This window comes from Dermacentor variabilis, chromosome 4, assembly GCF_050947875.1.
Source record: "Dermacentor variabilis isolate Ectoservices chromosome 4, ASM5094787v1, whole genome shotgun sequence".
Lineage (NCBI taxonomy): Eukaryota > Metazoa > Arthropoda > Arachnida > Ixodida > Ixodidae > Dermacentor > Dermacentor variabilis.
The window spans coordinates 68,949,422-68,972,313 of NC_134571.1; the positions used below are offsets into that span (position 1 = coordinate 68,949,422).

The following is a 22,892-nucleotide window of genomic DNA, read 5'->3' on the forward strand; positions in this document are numbered from 1 at the left end:
CGATGAAACCAGGAGTGTAGACGACCGCATATGCACAATCTTGCGTAACTGAACGTCAGGAAGAGCGCGCATGATCATCCGTTACATGCCGCGATACAGAGAAGTACGTTGCCCTGCTAAGCACGAGATTGTGGGTTTTATTCCTGGCAGCGGCGGTATATATTTCGATGTAGGCAACATAGAAAGATGCCCCTGTACTTAGGTTTGGGTGCACGTTAAAGAACCCCAGGTGGCCAACAAATCCGGAGTCCCCTACTAGGGCGTGCCGCATAATCCCATCGTGGTTTTGGTACGCAAGACGGCAGAAGTTGTACTCTTAAGCGTTGTCATAAGTACAATTCGGAAGTCAAGTTCGATAAGCTTATAGACTATGCCTCGCTTATGAATAAGATTTCTTGTGCATCTTTCTTGCATGGTAACGCGTCTTTTTCACTAAGGCATTCTTGGCTGTCCCAGGGCCTTATGCATCGAGCAAACTACGTCAGCTAAATAAAAACAATTAAGGAGACAAAGAAAATGCGGGGACACCTATGCATTTATGAGTTGTGAATGCGAACCCCAGTAGGTGTACCCTTCCGCCCGCTCTGCTTCGAGGCGTGCTTGTGACGTGGCTTCGCAGCCAATGGGAATATCGGTGTCCAGACAACAGACGTCGGCTGTTAAAGCGAAGCTTCCTATGTCTCACCGATTTGTTCGTGGGCGCCGAAAACGCACTGCAGGAAAGCCAACTTACACATCTGCGTAGAACAAACACTACAGTTTGCACTCGCAGTTGCACCGATAAGAACAACGGGAATAATGTCATGCTCTCGACCATTGGGAAAACGCCACGTCACCCAGACGAACTGTATATATCTGCATCGCCATTACGCGCGTCACGCAGTGTGTTCTCGGCCGTCACCATGGTTAAGCCGCGGGTGCACCGCACGGCAGAGGAAGAGGCTGCCGTACGGAAACGTAAGCGCGATCGTGCCGGTAAGGCCGACGCGGTGTATTGGCAACGGGCTGCAGAAGCCATGCGTATCGCCAGCGAGTAGACGCGGAACCACTTGAACAGTTGCGTCTCTTCAGGTGGTTCCCCGTAGAGTCGCTGGCGTTTGGCCGCGTTCTCCCGGTTGCGAAACTCGGGATCAGCGCGGCGACGACGTCTGACTTCCGTCTCGTTGGTGCGCGCGCTCGGATCGGCTTGACGGATGCGCATGGCATCTGCATGCCATTGACGATACACGGGATCATATCGCGTCAGATGCGCGTGACCGTTCATATAAATCACACGGGGCTACGCAACTTAACGAAATGTGTCTTCATTCAACTTCAACGTTCTAAACATATAATCTTAAGCAAGCAAACAAATCACATATGCATAGCATCGGGTCGGTAGCATTTATTCGGTTCGTTGCATGGTCGTCGGCTTTGGTCTTTGATTCAGTTTGCATTAGGGGAAAGCTTCACGTTCAACATCTTTATGAAACAACGTCTTTATGAAAGGGGCTTTGATTCTTTTTTTTCGCTCAATGGCGTCATTTGATGCTTTCTCATAAAAAAGACGGTTCCGTAAATAAAGAGCGCTGTTTCAGAACAGCCATTTTCGAGGTCAGCACATATTAAGGACAAGGTTCAAGAACGAAAAAGAACAAAAACAAGAATACATTTTCGGTTACATGCTTATATTACCTGCGGCGACGGAACAATGAGTGATTAGCGTCGACAGCAAGTGGGTGAGCAGAATTTTTTTTTTTTTGGGGGGGGGGGGGGACGTCACGGAGTAAGGAATCGCCAGGCAAGAAGCGAGTGTATTCGCTTGCTTTCGCAACGGAATAGAAAGGAAGAAAAAGACGCCCTCAATTGGTTTGAACGCACACGCGGAGAGAAGATTGCAGACAGCAGCTTGTCAACGGCAAAAGGAAATGCAACAATGACTGATGAAAACGTGTGTATTCATAAAAAGCACAACATTACAACAAACATCTATGTACAGTAGTTGGCTGCCAGGTGATCAAACAAGAGACATGATGAAATCGCAGACACGCCACGCACAATTGTTGAAAGACGCATGACCGCGACACACAAAACACGCAAGAGCCGCTATATCACAGCTTCTGCAGCAACTGCACTGCCATATTTTGCCATGAATTTTAAAAAAAAGGGTGCAGCGAACTAGAAATGTTTCACTACGTACGTGAAATGAAGGTGAACGTGCAATATGAATTAAAAAAAAAAAACGAAGCATTACTTTCAGCTAAGGTTGTAAGTTCGGCTTGTTGATGCGTGATTTTAAATGCCATTTGAGTGGCGCATCTAGCACGGGACAAAAGGACACGATTGCCCTGCGTGTGTGTATCTGTGTCCTTACGTCTCGTCTCAGATACGCTGCGCGAATCTCATTTAATGTTTCAGTCCACGCGGGATGATTTCGTTCACCTCTAACTGCCCGGCAGGGAATCGATGGAACACCCAACAGGCACACGACCACCATGCACCATGTGGTAACACACATAACTACGAAGAGCGACAATACGCCGTGCGACAGTGCGCTTTGCGTCGGTCCAAAAGTACAACCTTCGCACGTCCGTAGCTGCAGGTCCAATTAGTTTCGCCGCCCTAGAATAATCAGTAGAGCTCGCCACGTTTTGACAAACGCTGGAAAATAAATAGACGCTTCCGGTCAGCAGGTGGACGCCACAATGATAACGATTCAGTCCCGCAAGGCACCCATTGTCAGTCCCGACGACGTCGCGAACGTTGAAGATGCTCGTGACATCGTTGGCACTCACTCCGAACATTTCACTGCCCACTCTTTCTTTTTTTTCCCCGCAATCTAATGGGTGCGTATCTTGGCTTCCCTCTTCTTAAGTCCAGCACCGTTGCAGTAGCCGTTGTGAGAGTTGCCGTTCGCGATGGCACCGTTGGCGAATACTCTCTTTCCATTCGTCGTTGGCTGCTCGCCTTCCTTCGCCGGCACGGTGGCCTGCGAAGTGGCCTCGTAGTTGCCGCAGAAGAAGTGCACTTCGCCCTTTCTTGTTCTCACGTAGGTGTGAATGTAAAAGTTGATAAACAGCACCAGGAAGAAGCAGCATTGTGACGCGGCAAGATAGGTCAGGAAGCGCGGGTATCCGCAGTCCTTGAACAGAGGCACGCAGACGAAACCGATGAAGACGGCGAACTGGACGATCTGCATGGTGGTGATGTACTTCTTCCACCACAAGTACTTCTGCACGGAGGGTCCCAAGGCGGCTAAGAAGTAGTAGGTGTACATGACGATGTGGATGAACGAGTTTATAGAGACGCCCATGATTCCCTGGCCGTCGGCGCCGAACGTGATGAAGAGCCAGCCATTCCAGACGACCAGGCTGTGGTGGACGACGTGCAGGAACGAAATGTGGCTATACTTCTTGCGCAGGAGGAAGAAGAGCGTGTCGGCGAAATCCAGGATGCGCACCATGAAGTACCACCAGCAGTACGACACGATGGTGATCGACCCGGGGTCTTGGAAGTCGATACCCTGGCACAGCCAGCTGTAACCGCCGCCCAAGTACGAGTGCGAAAGGAACTTGTAGAAGAAGAACACGTTGAGCATCACCATGCAGGCGTTGTAAGCCATGATGATGCGCTTGAGGTCGTAGGCCTTGCGGTCCTCCATGAACCGGGGCCCCCACACCTTGACCACGTACAGGTAACAGGCGATCAGGGTCAACACCATCGTTGGGTTGCCGATCAAGGGAAAGTCTTTAGTGCGGGGGTCGGCGTGCGACTTGAGCAGTTCCACGAGGTCCATGACAAGGCTGGCCATTGCGGAACTAGAAAGAAAGGAAATGCATATTCTACTTTAGCGCTTCAGTAACCAAGCGCTCCGGTTCAAAACATTTTCCTCGGCAACATCATTCTTAATGAAAACCAGGCAAAAAAAGAAGCAAAAATGCTCGAAGGCTGCGATAAAGCCATTTAGAAGTAAAAGGTCAAACACTCATTACATCGAACAAGAGTTGAGGAAGCGGCCCATGGCAAATAAAGAAATCTCGACATACACGAATTATTTTTCTCTGAAATGTAGACAGACAGGAAACGCCAACCGAACCTTTAGGGGTGAAAGGCCACCCAACTACACGCAATACCAAAAATTTCAATGAATTGCCGCGAAGAGAACACCCTGGAAACTTTTCAGGCAATATATGAAGTACTATAAGGCTGCTCTCTGCAAGAGAGTCGCAAGGCACCTGTGTTCCCCTTTTATGCACTATGGCCTAAATGACAATCGACCAGCGGCAGTTGGCCGCAAAACAAGAAACGAACCTTTAAGCGCTATTGCGGTTGACGAGCCCGAGGACGCGCAAACGATCACTGAATTGCATAGCTGCGTTACGTGCTCGCCTTGGTGCGAGAGCGAAGTGCGGCCTCTGCTGTCGATTCAAGTATGCCAGTTCATTCGTTTTCCTCTTGCGACAAGGTGCTTGTGTCTGAATGTGGTGCGAGGTGCCACTACGACAGGCACCGGGCAGAACAAGTGGATTCTACAATGGAAGCCCCGATTCCAAATAGCACCGTAACGCCAGTGACGTTGTAGTGCATGTGCTAACCCAAAAAGGCAAGCTTGGCTTAAGGGATGAAAGCGACCCGACTATCTGTTTTTGTTCGCTCGTGTTCTCTAATCATGTCCCGCTCTTTCGCTCTGCCCCCGGAATTCGCCCAGATATGTATCAACAAGCTTAGCTTACAACCATTCTGGTTATATTGCCGTGCGTGCCTTCCACGAGCTGGGCTCGGTTCGTAAGCTTGAAAAGGCCAATTCACAAAAAATCCTAACTAAACTTTCTTTTTTATCAGAGCATTGGGGGTAGTTGTTCATATGACCACGCGCGTCAATGGCACAGAAAGCCACGAAAACGTTATTGCAGTACCTCAAGTCGACAGGTCTTGGCGACCGTTTGTAGAATGAGTGCGCACCTTTAGATGTGCGCGAAAGCGTTCACTCTTTCTCTCACTTTTCATCACTATATCCCCTTCCCTCAGTACAGGGTAGCAAACCAGACGTGCGTCTGGTTATGTTCTCTGCCTTTTCTGTCTTCTCCTTCTCTCTCTATCTCTTTCCTTAGAGGCATTCAGTATTTATTGCACTAACATCTTCTTTAAATCTTGAAAATCGTACCTAATTCGAGATATTCATAACCGAAGTTCAACGCCGAATTCAGGCAATATCGAAACTTAGCGTACTGTGAGGGCACGAAATTAGCCCAGTTATCACATCATACGGAAACGTACCGTGTCGAAAAGAACGACGAAGTTCGAATTATTGCACTCGGCGCACACACTAATATGGCAGGTTCTGCCTGTAACAGTAGACACTTTAATTCCCATTTAGAAGATAGTTACTTCATTTTACCTTATTTTCATTTAAAAATTAAAAAAAGAAAGAGTGGGAAGAGTTTTTTTTTCACTGCCTGATTCATGGCCAATCCCCTAGAGTGGGTTGCGACATTTCACTAAGGAACAAGGAACATTAAGGAACACAAAGAACGTTCTGCCTGGCGAGCATCCGGCCCAACGTGCCGTATCAGTATTTGCAGCGGCATGCCATCATTCAAACTTCGTCACATATTCGTCGCGGGGTATTTCTATCCGAAGTAATAGCGGGGTGATGCCGTTTCACTTTCAATTCGGTGATGAATATATCGAATTAGGGGCCTCTTTCAAAATAAAAGAAAAATGCAGGGGCATTAAAATTTGACTTTCTTCAAGTTTGAAACAACTGCCGTTGAGGTTCTAAGAAAAAAGCCACAATAACTAATTTTTCCTAATAGTAGTCTTCTGAACCTTATGTTATTAGCGGTGGGGTGCGACCAATATATATATATATATATATATATAACCTGGAGAAAGACCTTCCACAACTTGATAATGAAATTACATCACTTTTCTCGTATCCGAGCCATTATTAACAGACTAACTTCGCGAACACTTACACCGCGAACTGAACTTGGTACCGAGCAGTCTTCCGTGGAATGCCTGACGCACGCACCAAACATTCTGGAGGCTTCCTAGTGCGGCTTGTCGAGGCCAGCCGTGGTTATCGGCGCATGGTTGGCGCAAGTGCCTTCGGCAGTTTATTCTTTGGTGAATTGTCACCGATCAGCTGCCAAGGTCCTGGGAATGCTACAGCGCTATAAGCGTATGTTCAGCTAGATCTCCAGCTGGACGGAAGATTCAAGTGTTGCAGGAATTGTGCGGTAATTACGTGCCGCTTAGAAGCTCGTCTCTTCGGGAGGAAATGAAACTGTGTTTTAAGTGCATTTATCGGCGATTCACGTGTTAACCCTTTCAAAATAACCACGCTGCCGTGTAGGGGGAGTGTCCCAGGAAAACGCCTGTGTTATCTGACACTTTTCCTCACAATATCCTATACGGAAACAGCTGAGCTTAAAAAAGATAAAAACAGAGAGCTACTGAATATCGCCTAACAAGCCACAAAGCGCGGAAAAAGATAATTGACAGGCACCATCAAATGGACGTCGCGGTGTGCTCAAGGCAGCCGCCGGTAGCGGCGAATTTTCATAAATGACGAGAAAGGGCGCCGACAGGAAAATGCGCAGGCAGATTGAATGCTGGTGGAAAGATTGGCTGGCTGGAGTACCTTCCGTTTATTGGCTCATTTTTGACGCAATCGTGCATATATCTCTGATAAGATTACACTTGTTGCAGTTCGTAACTATCTCCTCGCGGATTAACTTAGAATACATTTCGGCAAATATACAACAAAATGGAAACAGAAAACAAAACACCTGTGGAGCCTCGAAGCCGCGTCTCAATCACCTGGCCGTGAAGTCCATTCACGAAACATCGCATCATATTTTACGATGTACAGCGAACGCCGTCGGCAGAACGATGCCTTCAATTCAATTGGAGTTTGGTTGGCAGCCTAATTCAATAATGTTGACGGTCCCCGATAAAGAAAAAAGAAGATAGTGAGGAAAGGGGGCGGAGGGTGTCAGGGGTCTTTTTTAAAAAGGAATACGATACACTTGCCATGCGACTGGCTGTCTTATCGATGAGAGAAAAAAATGCCTGAGCGCATGCTTGTCGCGGGCCATCAGCGTATGTGCGTTGTTTTCCAAATTCAGACTAGCTGCAAGGAATTTCACCATCATCGCTGTGAAAACGTGTTTGTGAAGTCAACGTAATTCCCGCATTATTTGCGTAAGATGAAGTACGATAGGTTATTTTACCAAGGAACTCTAGTCTGTCCATAACTTCTTCCGCAGATGTTAGGTAGCAACAGTCTGGTGGCGCAGAATTGATACTGAAGAGACCTAAACATTCACTGCTGGTGTAAAGCGTTGGTAGCGACGTAATCTTTCACGTATCGTACTTTTATTATTTGTTGACGATGATAACACTGACGCGGGACAAAATAAACACTGCAGTTGGTCAAAACACCACAAGAAGTCGCCACCAGCTTTGCTACTGCCGTCCGCGGTTGCAGGAACCCGGTAATCCGCTAACGTTAAGAGATTACTGACAGAATAAAACACTCTACTGAATTTTCAAATTTGAGAGTTTTGGTTTTCCCGTAAACATACGATTATTTACAGAATACTGTGTTAAAAGAGCCGTGGACTGCTATAGCAACGCTGGTGGCGACATTTTGGGGTGCTTTGTCATACTACAACGCGTTTGAAATTTTTTAGTGTTATGTGAGGGCTGTGGGCGAACACTATATAAAGAAGAAACCGAATGTACGGTTAATGATTAGGTTGCTACTGGCGCTTTGCGACAGCAGGTAGACAGATTATGTTAACTATATATATATATATATATATATATATATATATATATATATATATATATATATATATGCCCAGTGGTTGATTTAGGCGCCTCTGGCCTCCTTGAATACTTTGGGTTCAGCGAGAGCAGGGGCAAAGTCAACGTATCCGCAACAGATTAGCAAGAGGCGACTGAAAGTTTAGCGGAAAAAAAGCAGGGAGACGACAAACAACGGAGGCGTGCAAAAATACAAAAGTTCCCAATAGGCGTTCAGAAACATTGGTGATGGGAATTCTGCGCGCTATACTTTTCTTGTTGTTCTTATATATATATATATATATATATATATATATATATATATATATATATATATATATATATATATATTAGATTACGGGGTTTTACGTGGCAAAACCACTTTCTGATTATGAGGCACGCCGTAGTGGAGGACTCCGGAAATTTCGACCACCTGGGGTTCTTTAACGTGCACCTGAATCTAAGTACGGGTGTTTTCGCGTTTCGCCCCCATCGAAATGCGGCCGCCGTGGCCGGGATTCGATCCCGCGAACTCGTGCTCAGCAGCCTAACACCATAGCCACTGAGCAACCACGGCGGGTATATATATATAAAGTTCCCAAGGGCACGCTCACAGCATCCATCCATTCATCCATCCATCCTCATGTAAAGGTCTCGGTTATGCCTATATTCCGCAAAGAGTAATACGTTTGCGGAGAAGCTAAACCTTTTCTTTTCAACACCCTGGGGTTCTTTAAAACGCACCTAAAGTGCGCGAGCGTTTTTGCATTTCGTCTCCTTCGAAATGTAGCAGCCCCGGCAGGGAGTCGAAACCCGCGCCACTAAATCCCTGCGGCGGGTGCAGGGTGCGGTCCCTTCACCTTACGCATGCCACGTGCGCACACTGTTCCTAAAGCTGCATTATTCCGCGTCAGGGTGGTCGCCGTGGAACCCTTTCCAGTTGCGCCATCTTGCCAGCTTTCCTCGATGCAAACTGAAGTCATGCTCTCACTGATTGGTTCAAAAAGAAAAATAGCGTACACAATAGCGCCACTCCAACTCAGAATGATGCGCGTTGAGAGACAGGAAACCATCATAGAGACTGTATTCCCCAGATCGAACCAGATACGACACGCTCGTTAGCCATGAATTATGATTTAAGTTATCGAGTCTTATTGCTTTGCGTATTTCACAAAGGCTGGGCGATATTGGCCTCGAGCTCCACCACTGGAAAAGCTGGCGCCACCGTCGGCGTGACGTGCTAGGAGGGATCACGTGGTCATAGCGGCTGCGTCGGCTGCTTCGGGCGCGCCGAAGAGAGCTGAAAACGAGTTTAAATTCCCTCGTACGCTGCGGTTCTCATTTAGTGGCGAAATTTTCCCGCTTCGAGTGTCTCCTTAACAACGCTTCAAAGCACTACAATAGGTAGTGGCTGCCTTTGAGGGCGCGCAACAAGGTAGGCGACTGCTCGGTGCCGCAGGCCCGGGCGCACGTAATGGAGGCCGGTGTCAGCCTTATTCACACGTAGCCGCAGGACAAGAAGCTGCGTGAAGCTTGGTTCGTGAAACATAAAACCGGCAAACAGTCATCGGCTACAACTCGGGTATGCAGCAAGCACAGCGCGAGGAAGACTTCTGCTACGGCGCCCGGTCTGCGATGTTCTGAAAACGCGCAGAGACGCTCGCCCGAGTCCGCTGCCCGACTAATGTCATGAAGGTTTGGTGTATGAACTTGTCGATGCTATAGATACTCGCAAGTTCAGTGGAGTGGAAAGGCAGCGGTAAGAAGCACATTTAAAAAAAAAGCATGGCATATGGTCATGTTTGTGTTATGAATTAATGCACTGGATTACAAAAAAGGAGCAGCGGGAAATTGCACGCTGAGAACACGGATAAACATACAGCGCGACGCAACTCGAGAAACAATATTGAAAGGTCAAAGAATTTAGAAGAAAAAAAAAAGATTGAATCGTCGCAACGGGACATCACAGTCCCCGTAGGCGTCGAAGTCTCTACAATGAAATTATTTTTGAGCAGCTCTGATAGCGCCCACGCAACAATGGTTGCTTGTATACTGTCAAATGCTCATATTCTGCGGCCTAAAGCTCATGGCACGGTGCGAAAACGCGCGCGCGGAGAAAGCGAAACAGTGCGCGGACAAGCATGCAGACGCACAGTCGGTCGCTGCGAATCTGCGCGATCACTGCATTGAGGCTTCGTTCTATTACGCTCCATTTAGTTATACAAACACTATAAGAACATATTTCACATAGTTTGCTCTCAGCGTTTACCTACCTTTCACGCAAGAAGCCGGTTAGGGAGACTCCATCGCGGCGACCGCGCGCAGTGGCGTTCACTGTACGTATTAGGTAAGGAGATAGCGTCGGTAAACGATTGTGTGCTTTCAGTTTGCCCAAGATTATTATTTAGACAGTAAGAAACTTCTCTCGTTTCAAAAGTACTTATAGAAATGTCCGGGAGAGCTCGCGCGTGGTGTTTTCAGTGAGCGCTGACAGCAAAACCTATGAGGAGCGCGCCACGTGATCCCTCATACTACGCCAGCGAGGCGCTTCCGATAGATGGCGACTCCGTAACTCCTCGCCGCCAATATTAGCCATCGTCGAGGGTAGGGTAGCAAACGGTATTCGCTTTTTTGTCTGAAGTTGCGCTTTTGTTTTTTTGTTTTCGTCTCGCTATGCCGAAACTTGAAATTGATTACGACAGCTCGCGAGCCTCAAATGGTGCTAATTTCTCAGGACTATTTATGATCTTCCATTGCAGACTCGAGGAGATTGAACCAAAACTATCTTCCAAGGCAAGCGATGTAAACCTGCTGATATTCTTATTTATATGCTTTAAACGCAGGACTGAAACTGTCAAGGACAAACAGCAGACAGTAGTTACTTTCCAAATTTATTTTTGTGGTCTTAAACATTGGGTTTCCTGCTCTAAGACAGTAATATTCTTAGCGCAAAAAATATGAATAAAGATAATGATAAACAAAAGTAAAACAGTCAGTTAAGGGCTTTTTATATGGTATCTTGTATTTCAGAAAGGCATTGAAGGGAAAAATTGAGCGATGACTACGCTTCTAGGTAATGCCATCTATGAGCGCAGCTGCTGCCTTATTTCAACAACAGGCAACCGAACACAGAACACGCAGTGCTGAACGGAGCTGGTTCTGCGTTTCGGATTGGGCAGCACACATTGCGATCCGACACTATCGAGCCGGCGCTCCGGTGACGCGTCATCGCGCCATATCATTGTTGGTCACCACCGCGGAGAAGGGGGGGGGGAGTAATATTAGCAAATATTATTTAATGTTTCTTCCGAGGTGGGATGAGGAAACGGGTGGAGAAGAGGGGTATTGAGTAGAGGTCACACATTCATTCACTCACAGACAGACCTCAATATGGCCGCACAAGGTTGGGGTGGGAAGTAGAAGTAAGGGGACGAAACGCTATAACTGTCTTACGAGTCACCTCATCGGCACTGCACCAGGTAAGGGGCAAGAGTGGAGGCTGGAGAAGGACAGCCAGGCGCAAGCGCTGCCAGAGGCGACAAATGCCACTGAGGAACGCGCCCCGCAAAAGGAGGAAGCGAGAGATATGGCTGAGAGTCGTACAGCCACGCGATGGTGAGATAGAGGAGCGGAGAGCCGTGTATCACGAGCGAGGCGGCACGGAGCACCTGCCACCGGCACCGCGGCAGTGCCGCGACAGCGGGAGAAGGTACGGCGAGGGCGGAGTGGACGGTAGCGGCGAGAGCCACGGCAACGGCGCTGCACGGAGGAAGAGGGCGAGAGGATAGGCGAGAACACGTGATCCGGCTTTGGAGGACATCATCATCAGCAGCAGCAGCAGCCTGGCTACGCCCACTGCAGGACACTACAATTACCCCGGTCATGGGCTAATTGTGACCATGTTGTCCCTGCAAACTTCATAATCTCATCCGCCCACCTAACTTTCTGCCACCCCCTGCTAGGCTTCCCTCCTCTTGAAATCCAGTCCGTAACGCTTAATGACTATCGGTTATCTTCCCTCCTCATTACATGCCCTGCCCATGCCCCCCCCCCCCATTTCTTTTTCTTTATTTCAACTAAGATGTCATTAATTCATGTTTGTTCCCTCACGCAATCTGCTCTCTTCTTATCCCTTAACGTTACACCCATCATTCTTCTTTCCATAGCTCGTTGCGTCGTCCTCAATTTAAGTAGAACCCTTTTCGTAAGCCTCCAGGTTTCTGCCCCGTAGGTGAGTACTGGTAAGACCGTAGGTGAGTACTGGTAAGAGCAAGGGGAGAGCAAGACTGGCGCCGCGTGCGAGAGATGGCAGCAGGAGCGCGCGAATGATGACCTTGGTTACGGCGAAGCCGACGGCGACGCGAAACGCGGGAACGGGGGCCGAAGAGCTGCGCTCTAATATCCGCCATGGTGGCTAAGGCATAGCTGTGGCGTTCTGCTACTGAGCACTTCGATTCCCAGCCACGGTGCCCTCATTTCGATGGCAAGGAACTGAAAAACGTTACTGCAATTCCAATTAGATTGCACGCCACAGAACGCCCTGCCCCCCCCCCCCCCCCGCTTCTGACAGGCGGTCAAATTTAAACTGCAGCCGTTTACTACGGCGTTCCTCATAACCCTCTATACAGTTTGGGTGCGTTAGACCCCACGATTCAATTATTGAAGGAACCGCACACTGAAAAAAAAAAACCCTTTTCTTCAACGCGTACGCAGCCTTAATTATTGTTTTCTGGACAGAGGGTAATCGGAGGAATAGGCAGGTAAAATCCCACTTGATTTCACCGTTTGACTGCAGGACGATGTTCAGCTGCCAGCGCCGCGATGCGTATAGTAACGGTGCAAAGAGCGGATTTTCTTTCTGTTTTACGCGGCAACAGATAAACAGTCAGGATTTCATTGGCGCGCAAACGCTAGCAGCCACGGCAGCGAGTAATGACATTGAAGGCTTACCAAGTGTCGGTTCCTGTACCAACTGAAAGTGGAATTTAGGTTGCTTGTTCTGTCTGTACGCCGGAATCTCCTGAGATGCAAGAAGCAAAAATACGTAACACGTCAGAACGATCTGTACCGGCTCACTATGGCTATTACGACGGACCATCCACAGCAACATAACAGTGAATCGAAGTTAGTACAGGGAGCAAGCTGCAGAACGCAGAGAAATGAAGTATCCGAGAGCGTCCATACCTCAATGTTTACACAGCAGCCCATGTGCAACACAACAGATCAATTCATTTTGCTATGGCTGCGTTTTTTTTTTCAGAGTGTTGTTTTCAGTGCACGTAGCAAAGGAGTAGGCAACAGCTCCTTGCATACATTTAGTAATAATAATATGTTTTCTTCATTATTAATTCTCGAATATGGGAAGTGGGGCCACAGAGCGGGCCGGCTATGCCAAAATTTTACCTAAGAAAACCAGCAATGAAAGAAAGGTAATGAACTTGCAAGAAAGTTTCAAACGTTTATGACGAAATAAGAAAGCAATACGAAAGCGGTGAAAGTGAAGTAGAAAAGAAAATTAATGTGGAGACTATCGATGGCCAAAATCGCGATAGCCAGCGCTTAAAACTGAATCGGCGAGAACTCGATTCGACGTTCAATCAAATTACAAATAGACAAATTTAAAGGTAAACCCATTTCAGTGATTCCTTTGGCGCAGAACTGACTTATTGGGACCTCAACAGGGAGAGAGAGAGAGAGACTTCAGAGGCGTCTAGACAACTTAGCAAACTTCCCAACCAATTTGAGAGGCGCGCAACGCGCGTTCACAACTTCACATCCTGCAACAAGTTTTCTGCCCTTCGAAATCACGCACATGCATACCTAGACGATTAGTTCTTCATATGAATTGCCCTTAAACAACCATGTAGCGTAGCATCAACGAAAGACAAGCCTGGCATGCTACTACACGTGAGATGGTGAGGCATTAAAAGAATGCTGAGCTCTCGCCGCGGGCGCCGTTAAGACGAATGTGTTTGCTTGCTAGCTTCTTATACTACGGCGTTTACCCACTACGGGGGATTTGCCATGCCGCAGGCGGTTTAACGGAGGAAGGGAGACAAAACTTAGGCAAGAAAGTATGATGCCAAGCAAAGTGTAAATTCTACAAAAAATAAAATAGTAACGTGGACTAATTTGAGAGAATAGTGCTTCAAGAGAAAACGTGTCATTTACAAAAAGATAGAAATTCGGAGGTATTAAAATGAATGGTCCTTTCTTTGCGCATGTACACAACGTCGTCTTCATCCGCCATGATACTGAATATCGTGGCTTCCGAAGTACGTGTACAGATGCTCCCGTTCTCGGAGTTTAGCGTGGCGTCCGAAACCTCGCACAGATTATCGAACCTGAATGCTGCACGATAGCCCAGTGGTTATTGCGCGTCCGGTCCAAGTGCACATTTACATGTGGCATAGACTGACTGGCCGAAAACGCCTTGCTTCTGCTGCGCGAAGCTAGTTTCTTTCTGAAACATTGACAGAAAAAGAAAGAAAAAAGGGTGTAGAAACCATTGACGATGATCGTCAATGTGATCGAATAGCCGAACGCTTCAATAAAGAGATTTGTTTATTAACGGAGTGAGGCGCTTGAAGGCGTATATTTGTTGTAGCGAGAATATTCAGGTAGCATTTCGTGTTTGACTGCGTAATTCCGCAGTGAACAGAGCCGCATGCCTGTCTCAGAAAATCGTATAATTTAGCGTACGCCGAAAAACGCGACTCGCAAATCAAAGAAAGCGCGCGCCCCTTTGCATCGTCTGTCAAAGTCCGACGACCAAGCACGAGAACGAGCGAAAGTGCCAGAGAAAGAACGAGGAATCAAGTAATAATTCCCAAGGTCAAATGCAGGTGGCAGAAGCACTTTTTCTTCCATTTTATAGGTTATCTTGCAAGGCTATCTTTCTCGAGCTTTTTCTTCTCTCTTGAGCTTTTGATAGTCTCGCTTTTGTAATCATTATATCATTAAGGGTTGAAAGTGCCGAGAACGCAGGAGAGCAAGAGGTGAGCTCTAACGAAGGACTCGACAAAAGGTAAGAATGAAAAAAAAAGGGAAAAATGTCTCACGATAACGCGTGCAGTAATCAAAGAGTCGTTTTCGTCAAAACGAAAAACAAGGGAAGGGAAAGTGGGATCGTTGTCCTTGTATTACCGCATGCGGTCGGTATAAGATCGAGAGGGCGCAATGGAACACTAAAAACAGAGCAAGCTGTTTTTGGACTCCTAAAGCTATTACGCACGAGCGGTTGGGTCTGTGTTTACCGACGTTGCGCAGTTGGATCATTGACTTAGAAACAAATTACTCCCCATATGCAAGGTTTTCTGTTGAAGGAAGGGCTTTCATTCTAGCTCCGGTTTGCTAAAGAAAAAACATTTCTTGTTTTGCTTCTCCCCAGCTATCAACGCACTTATCAAGCTACAGCACGAAGAAAGGAAAAAAAAAATGGAATGCTAAAGCAGTAGCTCGATCCAGCGCTTTATGTGAAATTTCATAGATGCAACGAAAGCAAAGAAACAAGTTGGTTCGGGATCAAAGCGCCCATTGATATGCGAACAGAAAGAAAAACGTGAAAGTTAGAAAGAGAGAAGAGAAAGCCAAGAAGGAGCTAAAAATAACATGTACTAAACATGAAGAAAATAAAAATAAAGGTGTGTTTTTAAGGCACGCGCGCTACGGTACTCACAGTACTGCTCGGATCTCGTATCCACCGCTTCGCGCAATCCGCACCAGGCGACGAGTGGAACAGGGATACAGAAGTGAGAACTCTGCGTAGGGTGCTCCGAACCGCCGGTCGGATCAGCACATTCGGTGGTCCCCGCTCTATACCGGCCGGCCCAAAGCACCAGTCCCAGTAAAGAACTCGGCTTTATATATTACGTGCCCAGGTTTTCCGATCGGTTTGCTTCGGTCTGCCTTGAGCGACTGATGCCGGCCGAGAAAGTGCGATCGCTATTTATGCTCCGGATACTAGAGGGTCCCGCCGCAGCCGCTGCTGCGTCTGCTACCATCCGGAGGACGATGAGGAGAGTTTGTTGCGGGGTGAGGAGGGGCCACGCGCGCACGCCGTCGCAGCACCACACAACCGCGGTTTCGCCGAAGCCGGTGAAGGCAGCGCTGGAAAGGAGGAAAGAAGTCGCGCGAGTGAGAAGCAGCCTCCGTCGCCAGAAAGAAAGAGAGAGAGAGAGATCAGGCGAAATGGCGAAAGGGCGAGAGGGCGAGAGCTGCGCCACAAGGCAGGTAGCTAAGCCGAGCGTGCGGCATTACCTCGCATTGACAAGCTTCACGCGAAGATATGCTCTTTCTTCCAACCCGGGTCGCCCCGTCGTCCCTCGCCTTTTGTTGTGTTCGTCAGCGTTTTGTGGGTGGCGCGTCAAACGTCGCCACACGGCGGCCACAGATGCACTGCACGCGATGCCGATGCAAATGCGGTGAGGGTGGTGGTAAAGCAGCAACGTTAACAGCGCGATCGTAGTTGAGAAAAAAAAAGTACAATAGCAAAAAAGCTCAGTGTCCTTCCATTCTGTGAAGAAGGATGACCAGCGAAGCTGTGAATGTGGGCACACTGCATCTCCACTGCGGGCCGGCCCGGCATCGCACTATCTTCGGTATCGGCCCACGCATGGGGAGTGCTTAACACTTGCGTCACCTCCGCCGTTGTCGGCGCGTCATTGCACTATGTTCGGGATCTTTTTCTACACGCGGATACGATAGTGGGGAAAGTAGCCTTCGACAGCTTGGCTGTAAAAGCTTATTCAGCGGTGTCAAGAGAAGCCACTTGCGGGGCCGGTGATCGCGAATCGTGGAGGAACACAAGGCTGTAAAGGGTGTTTCACGTAACTTGAGCCAACCTTTAAAATTATGCAAATACCACGTAGCTGCCGCGCGACTGGCCACCTGAGGCATTTGCGTGTATTCGCGGGCTTCTTTCACGCTCGGAAAAACGTTTTTATGTAGCACGTATTCAGCAAGAGAAAGCTGTGTCGGGGTTTTTCACGTTACTGTACAATTTTCACATTGACACTTTTAATCTAATTACAAATAATTGAGAATTTCACTAATTAATTAAGGTTATCTAATTATCCAGAAACAAAGAATAATCTGAGTATCTCCAAGCGACGACAAACAACATTACCTTGGTTCTGTCTAGCTACGTAGTATTTGCATATTCTTTATGTTTGGCTCAAGTAAAGTGAAACACTCTGTATAGTGACGGTGAAGGACCACAAACGCAACAAAAAGTGTGAGTTAAGAATGTTACTGTCGCTGCAACGGGACAGTAAACAAGGAATCTCAAACCCTGGTCAGGCACGGAGTCGCGTGTAACTTTCAAAGCTCGCGAATAATGGCATCGTCAACGGTCTTAGCGCAACTCGGAAAGTAAAATAGAAATATATATATATATATATATATATATATATATATATGTATATATATATATATATATATGCGTGTGTGTGTGTGTGTGTTCAGAAAGGTGAAGAGTACTCGCATGCTTGGTGCTTGAGTAGCGTGAAGCGTTCCCACCGTGAGTCGTCCGTTGTTTCGACCTCCTCGCGCTGCAAGTGTCACTCCTCGCAAGCGGAACGGTACGCAGTGGGGTTGACGAGTGGCGTCGTGGTGGGATCAGTGTTTGCCTGAGTGGGCCCAAGCGGGTCGCATAAACAACGGCACGAAGCGGTGCGTTCACCGTGGCAGTGCGGAAAGCAAGAAAAGAGTGCGGCCTTCGAGCGAAGTGCATGCGTCTCCTCTCCGTGAATGAAGGGCTCGCGAGTTGCCTCGGAGGAGAAGCCAGCCGGCTACCTGTTGACTGCAAGAGGTAGAGAAGACCCGACAAACAGCGGCTCCGAGGAGGCAACGCATATTTGCTGCATTCGTCGAATGAACTGAAAACTGCGTTGGCATTGACGCGACACCAGGCTCGCTTGACATCGGGCTCAGCGGCTGCGACGTACGGCGTGCTGACCACGACGACGCGGGTTTCTCATCCCGGCTACAGCCGCCGTATTCTGTTGGGGGCCGAGTACAAATCGTTCGCCCACTAAGATTCAGGCTGGTGTTTAAGAATCCCACGCAGTAAAATTTTATTTGGAGGCATCTACTATACACGGCATCCTTCGTAGCCTACGATGCAGCTTTTCACGCAAAATCGATCGGGCAATCAGTCAATGGTCATATTTCATTGTTTCTCGGAACGTGTCAAACTCGCATGTGAACCAGGCTACCAGAAACCACCCTCGAGTGGTGTGCCTGCCTTAGCGACGCGCTGTTGTTGCGCGTTTGCAACCAGACTGCCGAATGACATTCACTGGTTTTCGAGACATGCACATGCAGCGTTCCGTAGACTGGGTGCCCGACTAACCTGCGGGTGCCTCTTTAGGTAGGAGTTCCCCCTAGAACGTTGACTGCTTGCTTTAGCAAAAATTAAAAATATATAATAAAATGAGAAAGAACAATAGAGACACGAGATCACCGTGAGCATTTTAAAAAGCAGATCTTGACAGGAAGTTTTATAAAGCCATGATACGTTTGCGTTTGATTCTAGACTGACCTCTTCGTTGCCAAAGGTCATACGAGGGATATGACAGGCAAGAAAGCGAGTCAGGCTAGCTGTTAGACGTTCAAAATGGACATACCAAGGTAAATATACCTGTTAGCGAAGCTTCCATAGGAGCCCATACGTTCAAAACATGGCGGTCCATAGGCCGTTGATGGGGCTTAACGCCATCTGTATGTGGTGGGAACACTTCCGGCGGAAGAAAAAATAATGTGACGCCATGTCCGTTAAAAGCAGAAGTGACGTCATTTTGTCTTCGAAGGCGTGAAATTTGTTTTGTTGTCCTGCCTTTGGAGCTATATATTCAAGTGCCCCGTCATTCGACTTGATGGGCGTCTCGAGCTTTCAGCGTAAAAAGCGATGCAGGAAAAGGCCAGACGTACGGTTGTCGAAATCGCATCCCTGCTCAGAACATACTGTCTTTGGAGGCCGATGAAAGCTTTAGGTGTAAAGTGCTGATCCTATTGTCGGATGCCAAGCCCGTCGGCCAGCGCAGTCGAACGAAAGCAACTACACAATTATCTGGCGATCATAACTCACTACTTTTGACTGAACAGATTAAGAAGCGATGAAGCTACCCGCGTCACCAAATTCAGACAAACTTCGACAAGCAAGAAAGCGCAAACTGTGAGGGGGGGCGTATTTCAACAGGTGAGCTTTACGAGTGCGCCTTTCTGCCCATTTGAAGACGTGCATTGCATTGCGAGTGATAATGGCGTCAACGCCCCCTGTAGCGATGGGCGCTGAAAAGAAATGCATTTATTAATAGTAATAAAATTAAATAAACTTGTATTTTCTTAACTCGTGACGAATATATAAAATTGACTAGGAATGTTATTTTGGTTGAATGAGTCTAACTGTGTCTCGCTTGAATTTTAAAGAAACGCGTTTTTCTTTCCCAATGTTTGTTCCCTCCAAACATAGTCGCGCTTCAATCGCTGCTCCCATACCCCCCCCCCCCCCCCCCCATGCTGATGTCGATGACAATCTGTACTGAACCGCTTTTCGCCCGAAGCTTCGCTACCTATTTGAATCGACCTTGGACATACCTTGAAGCGCACTAGCGCGCACTTAAAAGAAGAACGGAAAAAGCCAACTAGACAGCGTTCCACTCACAATTTTAGCCACTTATATTTGCGCCCGAGAAAACTGCGAGTGAACCGGTGTCCTGGCTTTTCCCGTTCTACTTTTGCGTGTGCGCGTGCCAGTGCGCTTCGAGATACGTCCATTAAATTCCAGCTCCAGCGCAGAGCAAATTTTGCAGTGATGCGCCGACAGGGTACTTTTTGGGCGCCACCGCATGAATATCGCAAGTCATTATTTCTGACGAAATTTAGAGCGCTCGAATTCAATTTCACTTGCTGGGATAGCGCCAACCTTGTCGCAGATATTGCAATCGCTGCACCACAATTACATCTGAAATAACACGTACGAGGCCAGCGTGTCACATGGCATCTTGTCTACATCGCGCGCGCAGCGTGTACGCATGAGCGTTGTCGAAGAGCGCTTCAACAGATTGCGTTGTTTTGCATGTTTTTGTCTCTGGGAGTGCTGGTACTTCGCGCTAGCCGTTCCAACCGTCGCTAAGATGTAATCAGCTATACCTTATAGAACACACAGTTCGGCTCTCTGGTGGGACACGCGATCACATATGTGTAATTCGGTGCACTACAACTAACTCATCAAAAAAAAAAAAAAGAAAAGGGATGAGATTTCCTCAATTTCCATCGAGGACGGAATTACGATTCTCTGATAATGACGTCTCACCTTCGAAGTTTTGTGCCAGAGCTTGCCGAAGGGCTACCAATATCAAAAGTGTAATTTCGCACTTTCTTAGAGCGGTAGAAGCAGGAGTCTAATGTCATGCATGGTCCCCGAGTGTTCTTTTGGTATCGCTGTCTTTTGCATTCGTTTCATCGCTGGCTTTTTTATTCGGAAAGAAAAATGCTCAGAATTGTGTCGCAAACTCTGAGTGCACTAACAGACGGGGTGGGACAGCTCTCGAGTTCATTACGCGGTATTAAAGGACGGGGAAATTTGTCAGCACATTTACGCGCTCCCCTCCCCCCCCTCCACCCCCTTCCCCGTTTTGTAAGCCGCTGTGTGTCATTATTACTTCCCGTGAACGTCACAACATCCCATTATATGCACACCAATGTGTTTCTGCTAATTACTTACGACGTTACGCTAATATTTAGTAAGCAAAGGTAGCTGCTCTAAGAAAGTGAAATCACCATGAAAGAGCAAAAAAAAAAAAGGACGACTTCCTTGTTAACTGTTTCAAAGAGACATAACGACAAATATTAAGTTAGATTTTATTAGCAAATTATTCTGAAGCAATCGCATAGCGAACACTATGACCGTGGGAGGCGATTCGAACCAAAAAGAAAAAAAAACCCCAAATACTAAAGACGCGTGGTGACACCACCCTAGAGTCTCCACACCAGCTCGGCCTGACGTCAGGGAGGTCGACACCACTTGCTCGTGCCCAGTTGATCGTCTATCCGCAACGAAGTACGTTACATTCTAAAGAAACCGAACACTGAACCTAGGAACTTTTGAGAGCTTTTCTTGCGCTGGACGCCTCAAATAGGAACCGATACTATAATGAACATAGGTGTGACGTCATATTGACGTCCCAGAGCGAAGGTCACTGCTGGAAATTCAAGAAGCGAAAGCGCTGACTTTTTCTTTCTCATCCAGTAATAAACATTATTCCGCTTAATAAAACAAGGTAGTTTTGAAAGACTTCTCTAAGAGTAAAAGCAACTGATTTCGTGTGGCTTTTTAGTGTGCACTTGAGAAGTGCGGAAGCTAACCACAACTCCGTTGATCGACTCATTAATGAGGTACTGGAACTAGTTCAGTTCACACTGGAACTTGATCCATGTTCTTGGCGGTCGCAGCGCTCTGGCTGCACGCCACTGCATGACGTTGCAAATGAGCCTATGATGAACTGCATCGATTTTCAGGGCAGTGAAATTCTAGAGGCGGTGTGTTGAAAAGGGTCGCGTTCCTCCGATTAGATTCTTTTCATGTCATCCTTCGCACTGAGTGACCGATCCCGGCGATAGCGAAGTCGTGGTTTCATGTGACGCGACGTCGTTCGGCAAAAAGAAAGAAAAATGAAAGCGTTTACGACGTTCGGTTCTGACATTAGGCGCCGCGTTGGGGGAAACAGATTGTAAGTGATGCTTTGCATGCTGATGTTAGCCATGCATTGCATTCTCGATAACTAATCTATTCGCGTAGCGTGTAGCAACCGCAATTCTTTTCTCATTAGGCTGATCCTGCTTTCCTGCAAACAGACGCAGGTTGAATTAATGTAGCGGATATTCGTATTGAAGACCACCAGTTCATATGCGAAACACATGTCAATTACGTTTCTTTTTTGTTTGAACTCAACATCCACGTGGAAGAGAATAAATTCGGCCGCAAGGACGATATTCTCACGGTGAGATGCACGAAGAATCCTGCCTGGACCGGTACGCATGGCACGCAGAGATGCTGCAGCACGTGCGACACCTTCGAGCAAGTGTCTCCCTTAAGTACGCCGACACTATTGCTCTGAGCCCATTTTCTTCGTGGGAAAATCTCACGAACAATTAGTAGGGACAAACTTCAATACGCAATCTGTTAATGCACTGCAATTATGTGCATTAGTTCAAGCACACTTACTACTTTTAGCAAGAAACCTCAGTTTTATAACATAAATATTCAGGACAGCCTTACACATACCCAAAACATGGAGATGTGTAGTGGTGTTTCAAGATTTGACAGTTCCTTTTTTTTTTCCTTTGTTCTCGTTCCACCAAACTGCCTACTGCTTAATTTCCACCAATTTGCCTCTCAGTAAAAAAGTTTTCCAGCATTAGAAATGATATATTATGGTATTGTCATCGTTATGACACACAAATCCCGATTTTACTTGCTTGAGTATTGCTTAGTTACACAGCATTACTGACTCTGCCAACAAAATTCTATCACACGGGGTATCTCTCGCTTCTGAATATACACCTTCACACGTATGAATCGCCGGAAATGAAGAGGCTGATCAGTGGCCTCCAACTTGCCCTCATAATAACTGTGTCTGCCCTGAAATTTCGTGCAAGCTTTATTACGATAGTCTGCTGATTCGTCAACACCTACTCAAGCAGCTCAAGCAGCATGCAGACCAACGCGTCGTAAATGAAACTTTCTCGCTCCGTGTTCGCGGTCGAGAGCACAACTACTCAAGCTAATGGTCGGCTTTGTGAACGTGTGCGAAAGTTTATACCGACGGGAACGTGTGGCCAGTCCATCACGTACATATGCGGTTGCTGCGTGACACTTCAGCATCTGGTATTGGAGTGTACCGCTTTCACTGTGCAGCGCATGTCGTTGAGGAGGGACTATCACATCCTTGACCTGCGGTCTACTAAACACTCGATGAATGTTTGTACCCCAGTGATTGTGCGTCTCGACGCGATCAGGCGCATCCGCGCTCTTCTTACTTTTCTAAAAGAAACTAAGGCTCACGTTTGTAGCATGTATATCTGTTTTCGGGTGA

General features: G+C 47.4%; 1 protein-coding gene across 2 annotated transcripts; it reads right to left on the reverse strand.

Annotated features, from left to right (window-relative positions):
- Nucleotides 1–1,916: 1,916 nt before the first annotated feature.
- Nucleotides 1,917–15,769, reverse strand: LOC142579323 (very long chain fatty acid elongase 7-like). Of its 2 annotated transcripts, XM_075689387.1 has the most exons (3): nucleotides 15,473–15,768; nucleotides 12,745–12,814; nucleotides 1,917–3,797 (listed from the first exon to the last, which is right to left on the reverse strand). In XM_075689387.1, exon 3 carries the CDS (start codon nucleotides 3,788–3,790, stop codon nucleotides 2,819–2,821), a length of 972 nt encoding a protein of 323 aa, XP_075545502.1. In that variant the 5' UTR covers nucleotides 3,791–3,797; nucleotides 12,745–12,814; nucleotides 15,473–15,768; the 3' UTR covers nucleotides 1,917–2,818. The 2 variants fall into 2 exon arrangements, with proteins under 2 accessions (XP_075545502.1, XP_075545503.1); XM_075689388.1 differs by lacking the exon at nucleotides 12,745–12,814 and having other exon boundaries at nucleotides 15,473–15,769.
- Between the last annotated feature and the right edge of the window lie 7,123 nt (nucleotides 15,770–22,892).

Bases quoted from the DNA above. Each gene is read 5' to 3' on its own strand.
- LOC142579323 (XM_075689388.1), bottom strand. From the start codon at position 3,790: ATGGCCAGCCTTGTCATGGACCTCGTGGAACTGCTCAAGTCGCACGCC.